General features: G+C 29.7%; 2 protein-coding genes across 3 annotated transcripts; one reads left to right on the top strand and one right to left on the bottom strand.

Annotated features, from left to right (window-relative positions):
- Positions 1-954: 954 nt before the first annotated feature.
- Positions 955-5,047, top strand: LOC124941728 (ABC transporter I family member 10). Its single transcript, XM_047482076.1, has 6 exons — positions 955-1,154; positions 1,640-1,720; positions 1,828-2,197; positions 3,827-3,952; positions 4,022-4,144; positions 4,570-5,047. The coding sequence occupies exons 3-6, from the start codon at positions 2,084-2,086 to the stop codon at positions 4,777-4,779; spliced, it is 573 nt and encodes a 190-aa protein (XP_047338032.1). The 5' UTR covers positions 955-1,154; positions 1,640-1,720; positions 1,828-2,083; the 3' UTR covers positions 4,780-5,047.
- A 3,137-nt stretch (positions 5,048-8,184) lies between these two features.
- On the bottom strand, positions 8,185-16,869 carry LOC124941604 (aldehyde dehydrogenase family 3 member H1-like). 2 transcript variants are annotated; one of them, XM_047481944.1, is made up of 11 exons: positions 16,714-16,869; positions 13,653-13,766; positions 13,336-13,588; positions 12,807-12,875; positions 12,631-12,727; positions 12,330-12,536; positions 9,684-9,799; positions 9,449-9,553; positions 9,182-9,354; positions 8,686-8,776; positions 8,185-8,619 (listed from the first exon to the last, which is right to left on the bottom strand). In XM_047481944.1, the coding sequence occupies exons 1-11, from the start codon at positions 16,767-16,769 to the stop codon at positions 8,242-8,244; spliced, it is 1,659 nt and encodes a 552-aa protein (XP_047337900.1). In that variant the 5' UTR covers positions 16,770-16,869; the 3' UTR covers positions 8,185-8,241. The 2 variants fall into 2 exon arrangements, with proteins under 2 accessions (XP_047337900.1, XP_047337901.1); XM_047481945.1 differs by having other exon boundaries at positions 13,336-13,582.
- Positions 16,870-18,048: the final 1,179 nt, after the last annotated feature.

Raw genomic sequence — 18,048 nt, 5'->3', positions numbered from 1 at the left:
ATGTTTTTATTTAAAAACTACACAAGTAATACTACAACTTTCTTCCAATTATTAATTTTAATTTATACTAATATTTGATTAATTTAAGTAAAATTTTAAAAAATTTCCTATTTCATTTTAAGTGAGATTTAATATAATAGGTGTCATACAAGCCTAATTAAAATACAAACAAAATGGATTTAAATGTATTTATGGGAACATTCTATCGTTTAATTTGAGTGCAGTATAAAAAATAGAAAAATATTAAGCGCTCATGTTTATATAATCAAACATACATAAAATTAAATTTATATAAAATGATTAGAAGAAACTGTTAAATCACCCCCAATTTAAACTAAAAAAATGTTAAATAGAACAATACAAGTCAAATTTTGTTAACAAAATAAAAAATATTAATTAGTTAAATAAGTCAAAAACGTGTTAAATGATATATAACGAGTTAAATATTTTTTAAATGAGTTATTTTTTTTTATTTTTTAAATATGTTAAACCAATTAAATAAATGTTAACAGAAAAAACATAAGAAAATAAAAAAATAGTTTGAGTTATCCATTCCGACTTAATCCATACCTAAATCATATTAGTGAATAATATGAGTTGCTTAAATTTAATTTGGGTTGTGTATATAATCTTTAGCCTAGCGGAATTTTTTTTTTGTAAGCACACAATAAGTTCCGCTCGCCTAGTTAATTTGTTAAGTGTGTTTACAAATTATGCATGTTTACATTGCGGGAAATAGTCACACTTCGAAGGAGAAACAGAATTCAACGCTCTTATAACGTTGCTAAATATTTAAAGCAACCAAACAATTCCTTATTAATCTGCTTGCTAATTAATGGCAGTAGCCACAAATTTGATCTAGGCAGTAGCCACAAATTTGATCTAGGCAGGCCCCCTCATGTTTCTTCAGCCCTTCTAATTAAATCAAGCATTCCAAAAGCTTTTCCTTTTCTCAAGCTGATAACTTTAGAAACAAACAAGGCCTAAGCGCAAAGTTGATAACGTAGAAACAATCCCGCCCGAACCCTACCTCTCCCTCACTCCCCTGTCCTCCCAATTCCCCCGGCGCCGGCTGTTTCCTTAGTTCCTTCGCCTACCGCCGACGCCGCCATTCTCCCACCTGCTGCCGTTAGCCGTCCACTGTCAGCTTTCAAGTTAGTATTATTATTATTATTTGTTTTTAAATCCAGCCCTGATAGTATTACTGATTACTAAGACCAATCCCAACACCATCATTATTATGTTTGTTTAATTGCTCTAGAGATACATGAAATGATGATATGAGAGGCCAAAATTAGAAATCTATTGGAAACCAAATTCACAGATTACCTTCTCATCTATGACAGCAGGTCTTAATTCAATTCAGTGGACATTATTGATGCTAAAGATATGAACTTTATGCATGTTAGGGAGTTGTGTTGAAGACTTGAAGATGAACATTGGGTTCTCTTACATTGTTGTGTAACTTTAGAAATTAGTTTAAGAGTTCCTTGGGTTTAATTTTAATTTTATATTTGAATCTTGAGTCTTGGCATCTTGTTTATTTGTTTGATTAGTTTAAATGCTTAATTAGGTTAGGTTAGATTAGATATTTAGATAATTTTAAGGCACCATAACCAATGATTTGATTTGTTTCTAGGTGGCTGATGAATCGATCCCTTCTCATAGGCGCCTCTCCGCCGGTGGTGCTTCCTCGCCTTCAATCCACCCAACCTAACTGGTTTATGCACTCTCCCTCACTTTAAAGAAATTTATAACATACCCTTATGCTTATTAATCAAATGAATGAGATTTCTTTGATATTTGTGTTTTATCACCTTTAATCAGGAGTTTTTTCACGGAGAATTATGCCATTGAAGGTCGAGATCTTAGATACTCAATCACAACAAGACAGGGAAACATCTATCCAATTCTGAAGGATTGTTCGCTTTCCATTCCTTCGGGGCAGTTCTGGATGCTTCTTGGGCCAAATGGTTGTGGAAAATCAACCCTTTTGAAGGAAAAATACACCCTTTGAAAACTATTTTTTTTTTCTTTATGGAATTTCTGGGATTGGTGTTGCTTTAACTTTGCTGGTTTTAGAATGATGATTCCTAAATTTTTGTTTCAGATTTTGGCGGGTCTTCTAAATCCAACAAAAGGATATGTGCATGTCAAGAAACCTAAAAGTTTTGTCTTCCAAAACCCGGACCACCAGGTTAGTTTCAGTAGGATTTTCTTTCAAAACTTCTGGATTCTATGCCCTTCTTTAATGATCTGCAGATTGGTATTGTCTTCAAGCAATTACCATTTTTTTTCTTTAACTGTTAGAAATGCAACAACTTTATGCTTTTCTTTTAACTTCTTCAAATATCGTATCAATGATATAGAACTTTAATTATTTGGATAAACTGTTCATTTTAATGAAGGAGTAGGAGAGAAAATGGAAAAGAAGAGGGGATTTTATTTTTTTGTTGAAACTAGGGTTTTTCCCATAGAGGAGGCTAGTACAACATTCCATCACCATGAACTTCCATTTATTTTTGGTAAGAATCGAACTTGAGGAGGAGGTGATCTTATGGTTGATGAAACAAATGGCCTTTTGACATAAAGAAATGACAAATTGATACATTTGCAAGGTTGATAAAAAAAAGAGATCAAAATATGAACCATGGGTCCTTCTACTTTTGCATTCCACTTATGACATAGTTCAATAAATTATCAAGATCTCTCTTGCTAAGTGTTAACCACAAGCTCTTTTGTTATGAGTGCTAGCTTCAATAGGTTTAGGCTTTGGCTTCCTTTTTTTATGTTGAAGCCCATACATAAATGAAGAAGCATATAGAGATTGTGGCTTTCACATGACAATATGACATTGGTGATGATGTCTTTATCCCTAAGATTAATTTGTAAACCCCCTTCTCATCGAAATACGCAATAACACTATTTCTAAAGAGAATACCATTTATAGGTGATGTAGTTGAAATGCCTAATGCATGTTTTGGATATGCTTCACAATGTAGGAGACACAAATGAGACTCAACCTCTTCCAGGGATTAACATTTTTTGCAAAAAAAAAGGAAATGGTCAAGACTCTAAAAACTATGTTGGTGGGCCGAAGTCAAATTAGATATCGTGGAGTTCTTGGCTAAGTAGTGTGTGGCTCTATATTTCTGTATAAATAGATGATATAGGCGAACACTTAAGGGGACTCGTGAGGGTTACATTTTTCATACTTTGTATTTGGGAGACTTGTGAGAAGTTCTTTGATAGTTTGTTTGTGTGCTAATTGTGGAGGATATGCATTGTTGAAGCGAACATTGTAACACCTTTGATTAGTAAAACCAGTCATTTGGCAAGTGAATGGAGGAAACATTGTCCAAACCAATATAAGTCTCGGGTCTTCCTTATAGAGAATTAAGAATTTGAAATGCTGTGCAGATTCAAGAATTGAGAAACAAGAATTGAAATTCAACGATTATCACCCTTATTGGGAACATTGGCTTAATGCATCTTGGAGTCTACGTGAAAAAAATCCTTTGTTCCGTTAAGACCTTGTTTACTTAGACACTAAAGAAAACAGTGATGTGTAACATTTATAATAATATTGAGATCAATGATTAACTAAAATAAGGTGAGAATAAGTGATAATACATTCTTCTTCTATTCATTCATATCGCAACTCCAGGAGTCTATTCTTCTTCACGAATAGATCCTCTACATGGTAGCTTATGGTCTTTTCCTCTACATCCATAGATCTATTCGTGAAATGAGGCCTGCTTGTTGTATGATTGATTTTCTTGATATTTTATTCTTTTTAAGTTTTATTTGTTTTATGATTTTACAGGTAGTGCTGCCTACGGTAGAAGCGGATGTGGCATTTGGGTTGGGTAATTTGAATCTGTCACATGATGAAATCAAATCTAGAGTGGCAAGGGCTTTGGATGCTGTAGGCATGCTTGACTACTTGAAAGTATGTCTGTTAATTTAACATGCTTTCCTTCTTATGAATTGGATAATCTCATTTGTGTATATTTTGCAGAGGCCTGTTCAAACCTTAAGTGGAGGTCAGAAGCAAAGGGTTGCTATTGCTGGTGCATTGGCAGAAGCATGCAAAGTACTGTTGTTGGATGAGCTCACAACATTTTTAGATGAAAGTGATCAGGTACCTAACTCCCTTCACAATCATATTGAGCCTATTTGGAAAAATTGATATTTTGTCACAATCACAATTTCATTTGAAAATAACCAAAGTGAATATTGGAAGTGATTTATTTTGGTTTGGTATAAGATTTTCTCAGATGATGAGCCAAATTAGTGTGATTTTTGGTATGTAAATTATATTCTAGTTCATGATTCAAAAATTATAGTGTAAATTTTGGTTTCATTTTATATATAAGAGATTTCTCTTCTTTTTTTTTTTAAATCATGATTAAATTATTTTATGGATCATGATTCAGATTAATTTTAGATAATTGTAGTTTTTGACAAACATAACAAATGTAATTTTTTTTTCTGGAAAAAATGACAAAATGATTCCTAAACAACACGCTGTAACTGAATACGAATGATTTTTCATTATCATGCTAGATTGGTGTGATAAAAGCAGTCAAGAAATCTATGAAAACTTCAAAAGATGTTACAGCATTATGGGTTACCCATCGCTTGGAGGAGTTGGAATATGCTGATGGTGCAGTGTACATGGAAGATGGAAAGATAGTTATGGCAGGTGACACTACAGAAATTTTGCAGTCCATTATGTCGAGGCAAGCTACTTATTTAGATCGGTTGAACTCTTAAACTCCCTCCCGGGTTTGTAAGTTTGCTTACTTCTCTTAGGCTAGGTTTGAATTGAAATTGAAATTGGAATTATAATCTTAATTCCAATTCTACAAGAATTAGAATTGAATTACAATTAAATGATAGACTTGTCTCTTAAGAAATTTATAAAATATTTTGAAGTATGTAACTTATTAGGCTATGTAGATAGATAAATAAATACTAACTACTATGTTCTAAATATATGAATTGGACTGCAGCTATTAAGAAGCTCCTGTCTATGTTGTCATCCCCCATCATCTCATTTAGCAGTGCTCTTGTCTATTTCTCTTCATGAAATCATTAAAATGTTAAGTATGGCTGCAGTTTGTGGTTATATAAGGCCTTACCTCTTCGGTCAAGCAGTTCAAATGTGCTGTGAATTCACGTCGGAGTGGTTTGAATTTACATCCATCTCTCTGTGGTTGTATTTCCTAAAAGGCTAAAACAAGATCATAAACTGGTTCTCTAATTTGGTTTTGTATTTTTAATCCAGTCTTATAAATTTGAAATCAGACATTCTCGTAAAGAAAGTAAACGTCTTTACTAGGAATTGAATGGTTGAGTGTTTCAACGAGCATGTTTTGGAGAGACCAATGTCTTCTAGCAAGAATTCTCTATTTTGCTTCTATGTTTGGTAGTGAGCACCATAATGCTTTATTTTCGACGAAGTTGATTTGGGTGGAAAGATCCAGATGGTGCTCACTAGCTTTCTGATTGCTTGAAAATTTTGTCATTGTGGTTTAACAAAGTCCTGTATTTAGCTCAAGTTTGACATTGAATCAACATAAGAGTAAAGGTCATGCTTCATGCGATTAACTTAGTGTGAATTGAGGTTAGTTTTTGTTGATGTGAATGTCTGATTTATATGCATTGGTTCAATTAGTAACACAAAAGTAAATAAATATTTGGCCTGACATTAGAATTGAAATTGGAGGATTCAATTTTTACGTTTAATAAACCCTTTAATATTAAGAATTGAAATTTGAATTAAAATTTTAATGAAATTCAATATAATTTTTAGGTTGTAATTTTAAATTTTATTTTTTTTTATGTTTTTTTTAATCAAATAATTTATTATTTTATATTTAAAATACAATTAAAGTTTTTAATTGATAATATTTTATTTTTTTTAATTTAAGATGTTAAAATATTGCATTGACTTTTTTTTATTTATTATTATTATTATTTAAGTAAGTTAACATCTTTAACTAATATATATATATATATATATATATATATATATATATATATATATATATATATATATATATATATATATATATATATATATATATATATATATATATATATATATTAATTTAAGAAGTTAATGTTTGAAATCAATATTTTGTTTTTGAATTTAAAAAGTTAAAATGTCGAACTAATATATTTTATTTTTTAAATCTATGAAATTAATATATTGAATCAATATTTTTTTTAATAAAATTCAAAATTGAATTTTTTTTTTAACACTTGAGCTATTATAATTGGTTATGTTGAATCAATATTTTAATAAAATAGATAATATATATTAAAATTATTTTTATTATATTCTTTTTTTTAAATATAGAAATTGAGATTAGTTACAATTCTATAGTTTTTTCTAAATAAATGAATTGAATTATAATTCAATATCAATTTTTATAAAATTGGAATTAGAATTTCATTGTCAATTTTATCCATTCCATCAAAGAAAATATCTTTTTTTGAGATGAGGTCTGTTGTTCTAAAATTTATATTCCACTTTGTATCACCTTCACAAAATAAAATATGTGAGTTTTTTTCATTCTCCCTTCATTACTTTTGACTTATACTTTAAAATAATTAATTTTTTGTGAATGTGATACATAATAGAACATATCATTTGAAACAATGTAACTTTTTTTTTCGCTTTTTTTTTCTTCAAAAATGATTAGAGTGTAACCGTTTTTATTTTTTATATCTTTTGTATCTTCGAAAGAAAAAAAAAAGTTAAATTAAAATGGAAGTTAAAGACTAAATAATAAAAACAACTATCTCATTTCGAATTTTTACATTATATAAGTTAATATTTTATTATTAAAAGATTAGACAAGTTAAATACTATTTAATTTATTTAGTTAAATACTATTTAATTTATTTATTAATAATTTTTAGAATGAAAATGAATAAATAAAAAGGAACAGGTAGAGATAGTAAGGTGGATTATAGCAAGGGGTGTTCATCATCGTTAATGTTTCTATAAAATTTTGTTCCTATCGTTCTCGTTTCATGTTTCATTCGATTAATTCCCGACATAATTTATATCATATTTTTTAAAACTAAAATTGTCGGATAAAATTATTTATACAAAAATTATATTTATTATACAAAAATAAATTTAAAATTCTTTTGAAATATTAAAAATAAATAAATATATTAGTGTTTATTAATGTTCGGGACGAAATTAGGACGTAAAACACAAATAATATTCTCGCCCCATCCTAATTAAATTGGGGGAAAAGTGGAAAACGCTCTAAATTGGATAATTAAGAAAAAAAAATGGGACAATGAGTTAAACAAATAGTCCGCAAATACACTAAACCATTTAACCACACACAAAACTTGTCGTCTGAAAGGCTAGAACCCAGGACTTCTAGGAGGTTGGGAATATCTAATTCTTGTCGATGCTAGGCTAGAAACATGGATAAATGGGATAATTAATATCGAAACCGCATATCGCATATCGATTATCCTAAATTAGGTTGTTGGATTAGAGGCCAATGTATGGGTCTCCACACACAGAACATAAAAAATAAAAATATGAGATAGAAAGCACATCCTTTGTTTTGGAACTTAGGTTTTTAAAAAGGAGACCTTTATCTATATCTGTGCTAGATGAATACTTATAAATTATAATGGAGTAATTGGTATTGAAGAGGCATTAAATCTTTTATCAACAGTACTTTCAAGAAACATTGATCAATTTCCACACCCCACAACCGAATGTTTGGTGGATTGGTTAATGAACCAAACAGACCAATGTCTCATAATTAGCTCAATTATAAGCCCAAAGAGGACCTTGTTTCCCAGAGACCATATGCCTTCATCTTACAAGCTTCTTAAAGACATGCAATATAGGAAGAAGAGAAGACAACTGTCAGATTATTTGGGCAGATCTAAATCCGTACCAGGGACCTAATTCTCTGTTTAACATGGCATGTTCTAACAGTATCTTGACATGTTTCCTAAACTCTCCTTCCAGTAAGAATATAGGTTATAAGAAGAAGAAGAAAAGACAATTAGGTCAGGTCTTCACCTGTACTACTACAAACAAAGTGAAGAAACTGGAAGCGGTAATGAAGCATTTGTGCTTTAAAAATGGTTTGATGAAATTAACATTTACAACAGTGGCAAAGTTTGTACATATGCAAATGATTGATTATTCATGGAACTTAATAATTTGGTCAAAGATTACAAAATTCAGACCGATGATTGAAACAAGATGCCTAATATATCAAAATTGATCAAAGCCTTTAACAGTCTAAATTTGGCAGGAGTGTAGGGTGGGTACCTCGTCGATGATTCTCCACCAAAGCTCCTGTAAAGAACTGCCTTCTTATGACTGAAAGCATCGAACGAGAACTTTCCATTGTATGATCCCATACCACTTTCTCCAACTCCTCCAAATGGTAAAGACTCGACTGTAACTTGCAAAACAGTATCATTGATTGCCACTCCTCCGGCTGACACAGCATCCACAAAATCCTTCTTTAGTGTCTCATTATTTGTGAAAAGGTAAGCGGCCAAAGGCTTAGGTCTCGACTTTATATACTCAAAGCTGTCTTTCACATTTTCAACCTACATATATAAACATGTTAGTCAAATATTTTTCAGTACTATTCAGTGTTTGTTCAGTTAACTCACAGTTTGAATAGGAAGCAATGGTCCAAATATTTCCTCATTCATTATTGGACAATCTTCTGGAACATTTAAAAGAATTGTAGGTGCTATTCTTCTGCAACAATCAGAGAAGAGATAATATGATATTCCCAAACATAATATTCACCATTCAGATGAATCTGGATGTGCATATTAGAAGCTGAGAAATATATTTTGCATGTGGATCCAAATATGTTTGGCATAAAAAATTAGGCTGAATGAAATACAGACATTTGTAAACAAATTTTTTTATTTGGTTATTATCTGTGGCATGGCATCTAATACTTATATATACGATCTCATCAAAAGGCTCTATACTATGTGTTGATTCATGGGCAATTTGTATCTAGATGGGGCATGTTTTTTTTATCTGGATAGTCATATTTCGTGACATAAAAAGAAAGAAAGAAGAATTTTTTAATTTTCCTTATAAAATGTTGTCATGTATAACGTAAACGTAAAACAACCATCTCAAACTCACAATTGATGTTCGTTTCTTTGTCCTCCAACCACTATCTTATCAGATGCCCGGTCATCATCCATCAACTTCGCCAAACGTGAAAAATGGTAGGAGTTTACAATACGGGACATGTCTTTGGATTCTAGTGGAGTGTCTCCGAAGAAATTGATCAACTCCGATCTCAAGGAATCAATCTGCTTGATAGACATTCATGCAATGCATGATCAGCTTAGCTTTTCCTTTTTTGGAGACATAAGATTTTCTAATAGTTAATTGTGAATTACTTACCAACTTCAAAGCAAAGGCTTTTGTAGTAATGACATAATCAGGGGAAACACATGTCTGTCCACTATTGCATCCCCACTTTCCTGCAACAATCCTCCTTGCTGCAATCTGTAACGGTTTATATTAGTAGCAGTATAGGGATACTATGATAATTAGTAATAGTATAGAGATAATGTTACACAATTTAGTAGGAAACCTTTCATATCAAGCGAGGATAACGTCAAATGAAGCTTCTTACTTGAAGGTCCACATCTGAATCAACAACCGCAGGACACTTTCCTCCAAGTTCCAAAACTACAGGAGTAAGATGCTTCGCAGCTGCTGACATAACAATCCTCCCAACTCTAGCACTACCTGAATGCACAACATGAAAAATCACTTGATTCTCAAGGAAACAAGAAACTAGAAAACTTTAGTAAGATAGTTGTCATATATGCTTCGCAATATTAGATGCTTGAAGACACAAAAGGTCTGAGAAAGAAAAAAGAATACACAAATGGGAATAAAGGAGGACAAGACCTGGCTAAGTTGATGGGCCAGAGTCAAATTATGGGACGTTGAAGTTTTTGTGACTAGGTGGAGTGGCTTTCTATTTAGGTGTATAATAGAATGTAAATGCCACTGCTTATGTCAGTTATGTGACACTTTGTATTTAACTAGTGTGAGCAATTCTTGGACACTAGACTTGTAAGTTGTACCTTGCTTGTTTGTGTGAGTTACTTGTGAGGGAAAACAAATCTTGAAATATCTTTCGAGGAATAACATATAAATTATGTTGACCAAAATGGACGTAAGACATTGTTAGGAAAAGGGTCAAGTTTATTGCCTTAAAAATGGAATAGTCGTTACAAATAAAATAGTATAAATAGATTAGTAGCGGTTATGAAATTAATTAGTTAAATACTCTTTTTAGAGTTTCTCTCTTTTCTATTGTAGTATCATTTAGGGAGTTATCTTCCCCCACTAATTCTAACTCTCTTCTCATCTCAATACAATTTTATTTGATTCAACTCGATTCTAAATATAAAATTTAATTATAGTTCAAGGTATATCACTGGTATCAGAATTCGTTCTTAGCAAAATTGGGCTTAATATCAAGAATCAAATAGTATAATTGATGAAACGATATATTCAATCAAGATAATTGTAATAAGATGAAATGAGAGTTGAGAATTAATTGGAGAAGATAGAACCTAGATTATCATATTTTATTTGTAACAAGAGTATTAAACTAATTTATTTCATAATCGCTACTAATCTATTTATCATATTTTATTTGTAACGAACTATTCCATCAATAAGGCTCACCACTAACCACTACTCCATCCATAAGGCACTAGAATCCTAACTATTTCCCCTTCTAACAGACATATTGTTCGAAGCACTATAAATATTGTGTATTGTTCTTTAGTTACTTTCACACTTTTGTTTTACACCTTGCATTGAGGATTGAACCTCCAATCCTAACAATAGCTAAAGAAGATATGCAAATAAACACAATTGAGAGGGCAATTTGAGCCAATTTTGCAAGTTCGGTTGGTAAAATGAGCCAAGAGCATGATGAGTTGATATATTGAACTTTTGTGCATGTTTAGTGCACAAATTGAATTTGTATTTCCTAAGGTTGCATGTACTAGATTAAGCTAACCTTCTCAATGTGTTCCAATACCATAGAGAATAGGATAAAGGTCTCTTCCAAATACAGAAACACAAATAAATTTCTGAATCTATTTATAAATTAACTGGGTTTACAAAAGTTTTTGTATGTGTAAATGAATCCAGAATTCAATGTTCTAAATGGCGGTGGGCGGTAGCGAGGCGGTAACTGCCTCGGGTGCCTAGGCAGTGCATAGGCGGTGTCTAAGCGGTTGAAATATTTTCACTATATAAGTATAAATAAATTTAAATATAAATATAAATATAATAAAGATATTCTATAATTACTATTTTACCAAAAGTCCTAATTAATATTCATAATCTATCATCGTCCTTTTTTGGTTGGACCAACCCAACCGGCGATTGGAGACAAGTCTTTCTTCATTTTTAGAGCAAGAAGCGGAACTACAGGGATGAAATAAAAAGTGTTTCTTACGATTACGCCCAACAGCCCACTTGAGCAATTTGCTATTCTCGCATGTCCATGATCGCCAAGACACCTTGCTCTTTGGCTTTGCACAAGTCGGCCCATTTTACTAAACTTATTTTCCTTTTCTCTTTGACGGCATCCCAAGGTATTTTCCCAGATCTTATCAACATTTTCTTCATGTTCCTCCTCTAATGAATCTAAATTTTGGTTTTTGATCTAACATTATAGGGATTGCTTGGAATTGATCTGAACATACTCCTAATACCTCTAAAAATAGGTTAGGGTCCTTAGGGAGGTAAGGAGTCTTTTTATTAAATTTATATATATATATATATATATATATATTAGAAATTAATTAATTAAAAATAATAAATAATTAAATAATTAACTAATTAAAAATAATAAATAATTAAATGACCGCCTCATTTATAGGCGGGGCGGTGTTAGACCGCCTACCGGCAAGGCGGCCGCCTCGACCGCCATTTAGAACACTATTCCAGATACAAAAATAATAAGTGTTTCCAAATGGGCCATCTTGTCACTATTTATAAAAGTACATAATGTCACAAAAAACTAAAATATTCATACTCCAACTCACTAATTACAAAACCTAATTACCCTGTGTATGAGTTATACCTAACAATTTTAACCAATTATCTCCATATTTAGCTAACATATTAAGAACTACATTAGTCATAGACAATGCAATTGATAAATTTAAATTGGCACACTAAAAAATGCTAGTACACATTTTGCAATTCAGACAGCAGAAATCAAAATCCTTGAGTGTGAGAATACCTGTATAAAATATTTTGTCCCAGTTCTGCTCTAACAAAGCAGTTGTCTCAGAAACCGCTCCTTCTATAACCCTGATTGCAGAACTATCAACATACTCAGGTAACAAATTTGCAAGCAAGGAAGAAGTGGCAGGAGCAATTTCTGATGGTTTGAGAACCACAGCATTACCAGCTGCAATAGCTCCAATTACTGGATCAAGAGATAATACTACAAAACAAATTAAAAATACGCAACTTCTAAGAAAGTACACAATTCAACTGAATTCAATTTCATGATATTTTTGTATAACTCAAAAACATACAGAAAGGATAATTCCATGTTGAGATGACCAACACAACTCCTAAAGGTTCTGGTACAATCTCAGCAGAAGATGGATAAGTTGTGAAAGATGTTTTCACCTGAAAAAATACATATGAAGTAGTTAAATTATTGATGTGTGAAAAACATGCTATTTAAGAGTATGATTGGAGTGATTACCCTCTCAGGTGTCATCCAGTTATTGAGTTCTTTAACCGCAAGCTTACAAGAATTCTTAACATGCAGAATCTGCATAAAGATTCATAGTATGAATGGCCACAATATAGTATAAGTAGAATATCTATGTTGAACGATAATAAACACTTGTCAAAACAATATAGAATATGGGAAGGAACGAATAATGTTCAAATATGTATGAACTATGAAGATTGAGAGGAGCTGTTGAAACAAAGTGTTACCCAAAATCTATTTAGTGCTATAATTCTATTATTTTAGTCCCTAAAGGGCTTGATCCAAAATAGAGGCATAATCAATTTATCACCTAAAGGGTTTGACCCAAGTTTGAAGGCATACCAAATATATCTTTAAGGGCAGTGTTGGGCTTGTTTAGGTTCATGTACTTTTCAAAATTGCTCAAATTATTTCCCACCATAAGTTATTGATTAACTCTGTTAAGTTCTAAACTATTTGCTTAGAGACGAAGTGTCAATAGTTTCCATTAGCTAGACAAGAAAAGAGCTAAAAAGACCTCATAGAGAAAAGATTCTTGTTCAGGTTTAGCAAGGTCCTGATGAAGAGCAGCAAGTATGTCCTTCTCTTTCTCATCCACCATTTTCTCAATGCTCTTCAACTGGGAGATTCTCCAGTCAAAGCTCTTCGTTTTACCTGCATTAAAGCAAACCCTAAGATCCTTTATGAGTGCTGCTGCTTTGTTGTGCCAATCACTTGCCGATTCATCTTCTTCTATCTTCACCGCTGAAAAAGCCGCGACCAAGCTGATTCTAAGAGAAGTACAATGTCAGAAAGTGTTCATAAAAGAGTGAGAGAGAATGAGAAGGCGATTACGAGTTGGGAGAGCACAAACGCCATGATCGACGTGCAGAAGATTGCGACTTCCCCGTTAGAACGTATCTTCCATGGAGAAAATTAGTTTCTCTATGTAAGCCGACATAATTTGATCTGTTTCATATAGATAATAAATAAACTTAGATATATATATATATTTTGATGTTTAGTTTCAAAGTTTTCGGATCGTGGAGTCTAGAGTTGTCGTTAATTTGAATATATATGTGAGAGTAAATAAATATTTAGGTCGGTTTGTAGGTTGACCAGCCCATAAACTTAAAACGGTTAAAATTAAAACTAAAAAATTATATATATATTTCGAATTTTGAACCTAACAAAAACAAGTATAACTCTTTAACCAAGTATGATTGGAATGTGATTTGTCGAGAGATAATAGGTCTACAACTCTTTAACCAAGTATAATTGAGATATAATTTGTCGAGAGATAATATGTCGGTAACAATTGAAAGTGATTAAAAAATAGGAATAAAATATTTGATTTACCAAAGAGTAGGGTTATAATGCTAAATTTAAAAAAAAATATGAATTAAATATTTGAGTAATTAAAGTGAAAGTGTAAAGTCATGAGCCGAGAAATTTAATAAAAAAATATGTGATAAGATATATGAGAAGATGAATTGTTTTACCGAAATAAATAAAATGTGAAATGTGAGAGTTTTATTTTTTTTATTTTGATATATTATTCGAGTAACTTTAAACATTAAATACATATTATTATTATTTTTTTTATCTATTTAAATCGCACGAAAATCTTTTTAGTATATTAAAAAAATGAATTTAATATATTTGTTTATAAAAGTTTAAACCTAGTATTATGATCAACTATTAATTTTATTAAGCAAACACATTGCTTACACATGCATCCAAACATATAAATATAGTATGATCTCTTTAATATTATTATTATTATTATTATTATTTATTTAATTATTTTATTTTTTACTTTTATAAATGTCCAAACATATAATATAGTTTGATATCTGTAATATTATTATTATTAATTATTTTTTAAAAATTTATTCTTATTTTGATGATAGATTAAATAATAAATTAGTATATTAGAGATTTGTCTCTATCAAGTAGACTAACATATTATGATATCAAACAAAAGATAAAAGATTGTTTTTTCTCCCTAACATTTTAGACTATCTAGAGAGGGTTGAAATATTTAATTCTTGTGTTTCCGATAATCTAGAAAATTTGATTCATGGATGATCCATATCGACATCCATAATTGAAAAATTCAAGATTAAGCGAAGATCCGAAAAATAACTTTATATACTGTTTTTCAAAGTTGATTTAGATATATTTCTACCAGTGCCGTTTTATCTTCTATAGATATAGATAGAGTATTAGAATTAAAGAAACTAAATAATAAATATTTAGATTAAAAATTTAACATATTATTTTATAAGATATTTTTCTTATTCCAAAATTTAAGTTTAACTTGATTTCTATTTCAAAAGTCTTTGAAATCATATAAAATGATGTTTTTACATCAAATGTGTCATTTGTATGATTTTAAGACAATAGTTTGCACTTTCTCTATTCAAATTCTTTTTGTTGTAGTAATTATTTAAATTCTTTTTATTGCAGCAATATTGAGTGGTTGTGATTTTAATATTGAATATTTTAATATATAATAATAAAATATTATTATTTTTTTAAATAAAAGATATTTTACTATTTTGATTAATAAATTTAATAATACAATGAATACGAAAATAAATAAAATAATTTGATTATGTTGAATTAAAAAAAAAAACTAACAAGGGAATATCAATAATTTGAATAAATTTGTTTCTACAATCCTAAATTCTCTCCAAAATAATATAGAATGGAATATTCTTAATATAACACAATTGCTTCTACTTCAATTTAAGGCCTAATGTGTTATAATGGAACATTCATCAAATAAATTAATTAACATTTTAGTGATTTAAAAAAAATAAAATCAAATATACATATACTTCCTTTTAAAGATAGTCCTTTGATACTATTGACAAATTTGATCTCATTCATACTTGACATTTGAGATAAGGACTTTATAAAGAAGAATCAATTGTCCTTTTTGCTTGTTTTGGTAGTTAATCATACTTGTTGTAATTGGGCATTTTTACTTGAAAACAGAAGCCTTGTTTTTTCCTTCATTAAAGATTTTTTTTTTTTGGCAATGGCAAAATACAATTTAACAAACTTATAATTTTTTGTAAAAAAATTGACAATGATTCAGATTTGGTTAACTCCAATTGCAAAGATTTAAAAAAAAAAAATCAAGCATGATTCATAAATCATAACTCTCCCAAATAAAAATATATCTGTTTATAAAAGTTAGGAATAATTATTTAGTACTCATAACTTTGAGAGATGAAATTATATTATGATCACTCAACTATTAATTTTATTAAACAACAACAAATTGAAAATAACTTTACTAATTTTAACTATTTCTCATTTGAATTTTGGTTTGTCTAGAAAACAAAAACATTAATGTCTTACACATTCATCAAACATATAATAATTTGACCGGTTTATTTATTTACTTTTAGATTTTTCTCAATTCTTTATAAGTTATGTAAAATTTTTAAACTAAGCCTCCTTATTTGAATAAATTGAGATTTCAAACTTTTTCTTTCAATCTCATAATTTATTAATTAAACTAATTAAATCCAAATAATATACTTTTTTATCAAACAACTTTTTATTTTATTCCAAAAAAGCCAAGATCAAACAAACTAATAATTATACTCATTTGGAAACAGTTTTAAGGTCTAGATTAACATCTAAATTTGGGATTTTATAAAAAATAAATTGTATTTTCTTCATGGTATGAATCTATCTATATGGTTAATTGACATAAATTTAATAACGTTTTTACATGAAATCCAAATGGAGATCATTTCTAATGGTCCATGATTATCCATAAACTTAGAAGAGGATAGAGAAAAGACACTAATGGATGAAAGAGCATGCTTAAAGCCTTGAACCAAAGAATGAAAATTATGTAAAAAAAAGTAAAATGTTCCTTTGAAGAACTTACCTGCAACTAAAAGCAAAAGGGGCTGCTGGATTAATATAGAGGCAGTTCGTCACCATGAGAAACTAATCTTAAAGTGTCTGTTTATAGTTCAATGCCAAGTCCAACCCCTCTCTATATATCTAACACTGCAATGTCCAGACAATAAATATGAACCACAAAGTATGGGTGAAGATTAATGTCAAATTTTATCTTGAATTTGTATGTGATATTCAAATATACCCTCAAAGTGAGAATCTTGAGAAAAATACCATGAACTTCAATCAGATATTTTGTTAATAACCTTTGACTTGTCCCATAATGAAATGGAAAAATTGATATTTGAAACTCAAATTTAGATGTTTTTATCAAATGAGACTCGAACTTTAAATTGTGCCAAATAAAGCTCGAACTATCAAAATTTTAACAATTTGATGCCTTTTCCAAATGGACAAAATGTCCATCATATTATTTTAACGTATTATTTTTGTTTTTCTAATTTATTTGTCAAATTTTTAATGAAATGATATTTAAAGATATCTTGGTCTTGGACGTATTTAAAAAAAATGAGTATTATTTTTTGGATTTACCCGAAATGGTTTAGGTGACTAAAAAATGTATAATCTAAAGGATTTGAATACAGATAAATTTTTAATTTGTTTTTTAAAAACTTTATAACGACATCACTTTGGGTACGGTTTACCAATTTGAACGTATTTATATTTTAAATTGAGTATTTTTCGAGATATATCCACGTTCAAAATTATCGAATACGTTTTGAATGATTTAAAAAATATTTAATGAGTGGAAATAATTAGAAAAATCGAAAGTAAGAAATTACTATTCTGTTTTTACAAATATGATAAATTAATTTAGAAAAATATAATATATATAATTATGCTTAATTTTCAAAGTATCCGGATTGCCGAGTTGAGAGCTGTGATTAATTTGGATATATATATGAGAATAAATGGATACTTGAGTCGGATTGTGGGTTGACCCGCCTATTAACTTAAAACATTTTAAAATAAAATAAAAAATGCTATCACATTTTTACAATAATTGTTTTTCACGATTTTTTATATCATTACTCGTGCGGGATACATGCTAGTTATATTAGAGTAAGAAAACGATGATTTCATTCGTTTTGTGAAACCGTCTTAAATAACTAAAATTGTGATAGTTGAAGCCGTATATGTATAATTCAAAATTTCAATCCTAATTAAAAATAAATTAAGTCAATTTCCAAACATTATTGAGCCCAAATTAATATATATATATATATATATATATATATATATATATATATATATATATATATATATTAATATATATATATATATATATTTATTTATTTAT

This window comes from Impatiens glandulifera, chromosome 6, assembly GCF_907164915.1.
Source record: "Impatiens glandulifera chromosome 6, dImpGla2.1, whole genome shotgun sequence".
NCBI classification, from domain to species: Eukaryota; Viridiplantae; Streptophyta; class Magnoliopsida; order Ericales; family Balsaminaceae; genus Impatiens; species Impatiens glandulifera.
Note: the sequence above shows the minus strand (reverse complement) of the source record. Positions and strands in the feature narration are given on the sequence as shown.

Bases quoted from the DNA above. Each gene is read 5' to 3' on its own strand.
- LOC124941728 (XM_047482076.1), top strand. From the start codon at position 2,084: ATGATGATTCCTAAATTTTTGTTTCAGATTTTGGCGGGTCTTCTAAAT. The intron at 2,198-3,826 runs GTTAGTTTCAGT...ATGATTTTACAG, and splicing joins TCCAAAACCCGGACCACCAG to GTAGTGCTGCCTACGGTAGA. The intron at 3,953-4,021 runs GTATGTCTGTTA...TATATTTTGCAG, and splicing joins GCATGCTTGACTACTTGAAA to AGGCCTGTTCAAACCTTAAG.
- LOC124941604 (XM_047481944.1), bottom strand. From the start codon at position 16,769: ATGGTGACGAACTGCCTCTATATTAATCCAGCAGCCCCTTTTGCTTTT. The intron at 13,589-13,652 runs GTAATCGCCTTC...TACTTCTCTTAG, and splicing joins CGTTTGTGCTCTCCCAACTC to AATCAGCTTGGTCGCGGCTT. The intron at 12,537-12,630 runs GTATGTTTTTGA...TTTGTTTTGTAG, and splicing joins AACATGGAATTATCCTTTCT to TATTATCTCTTGATCCAGTA.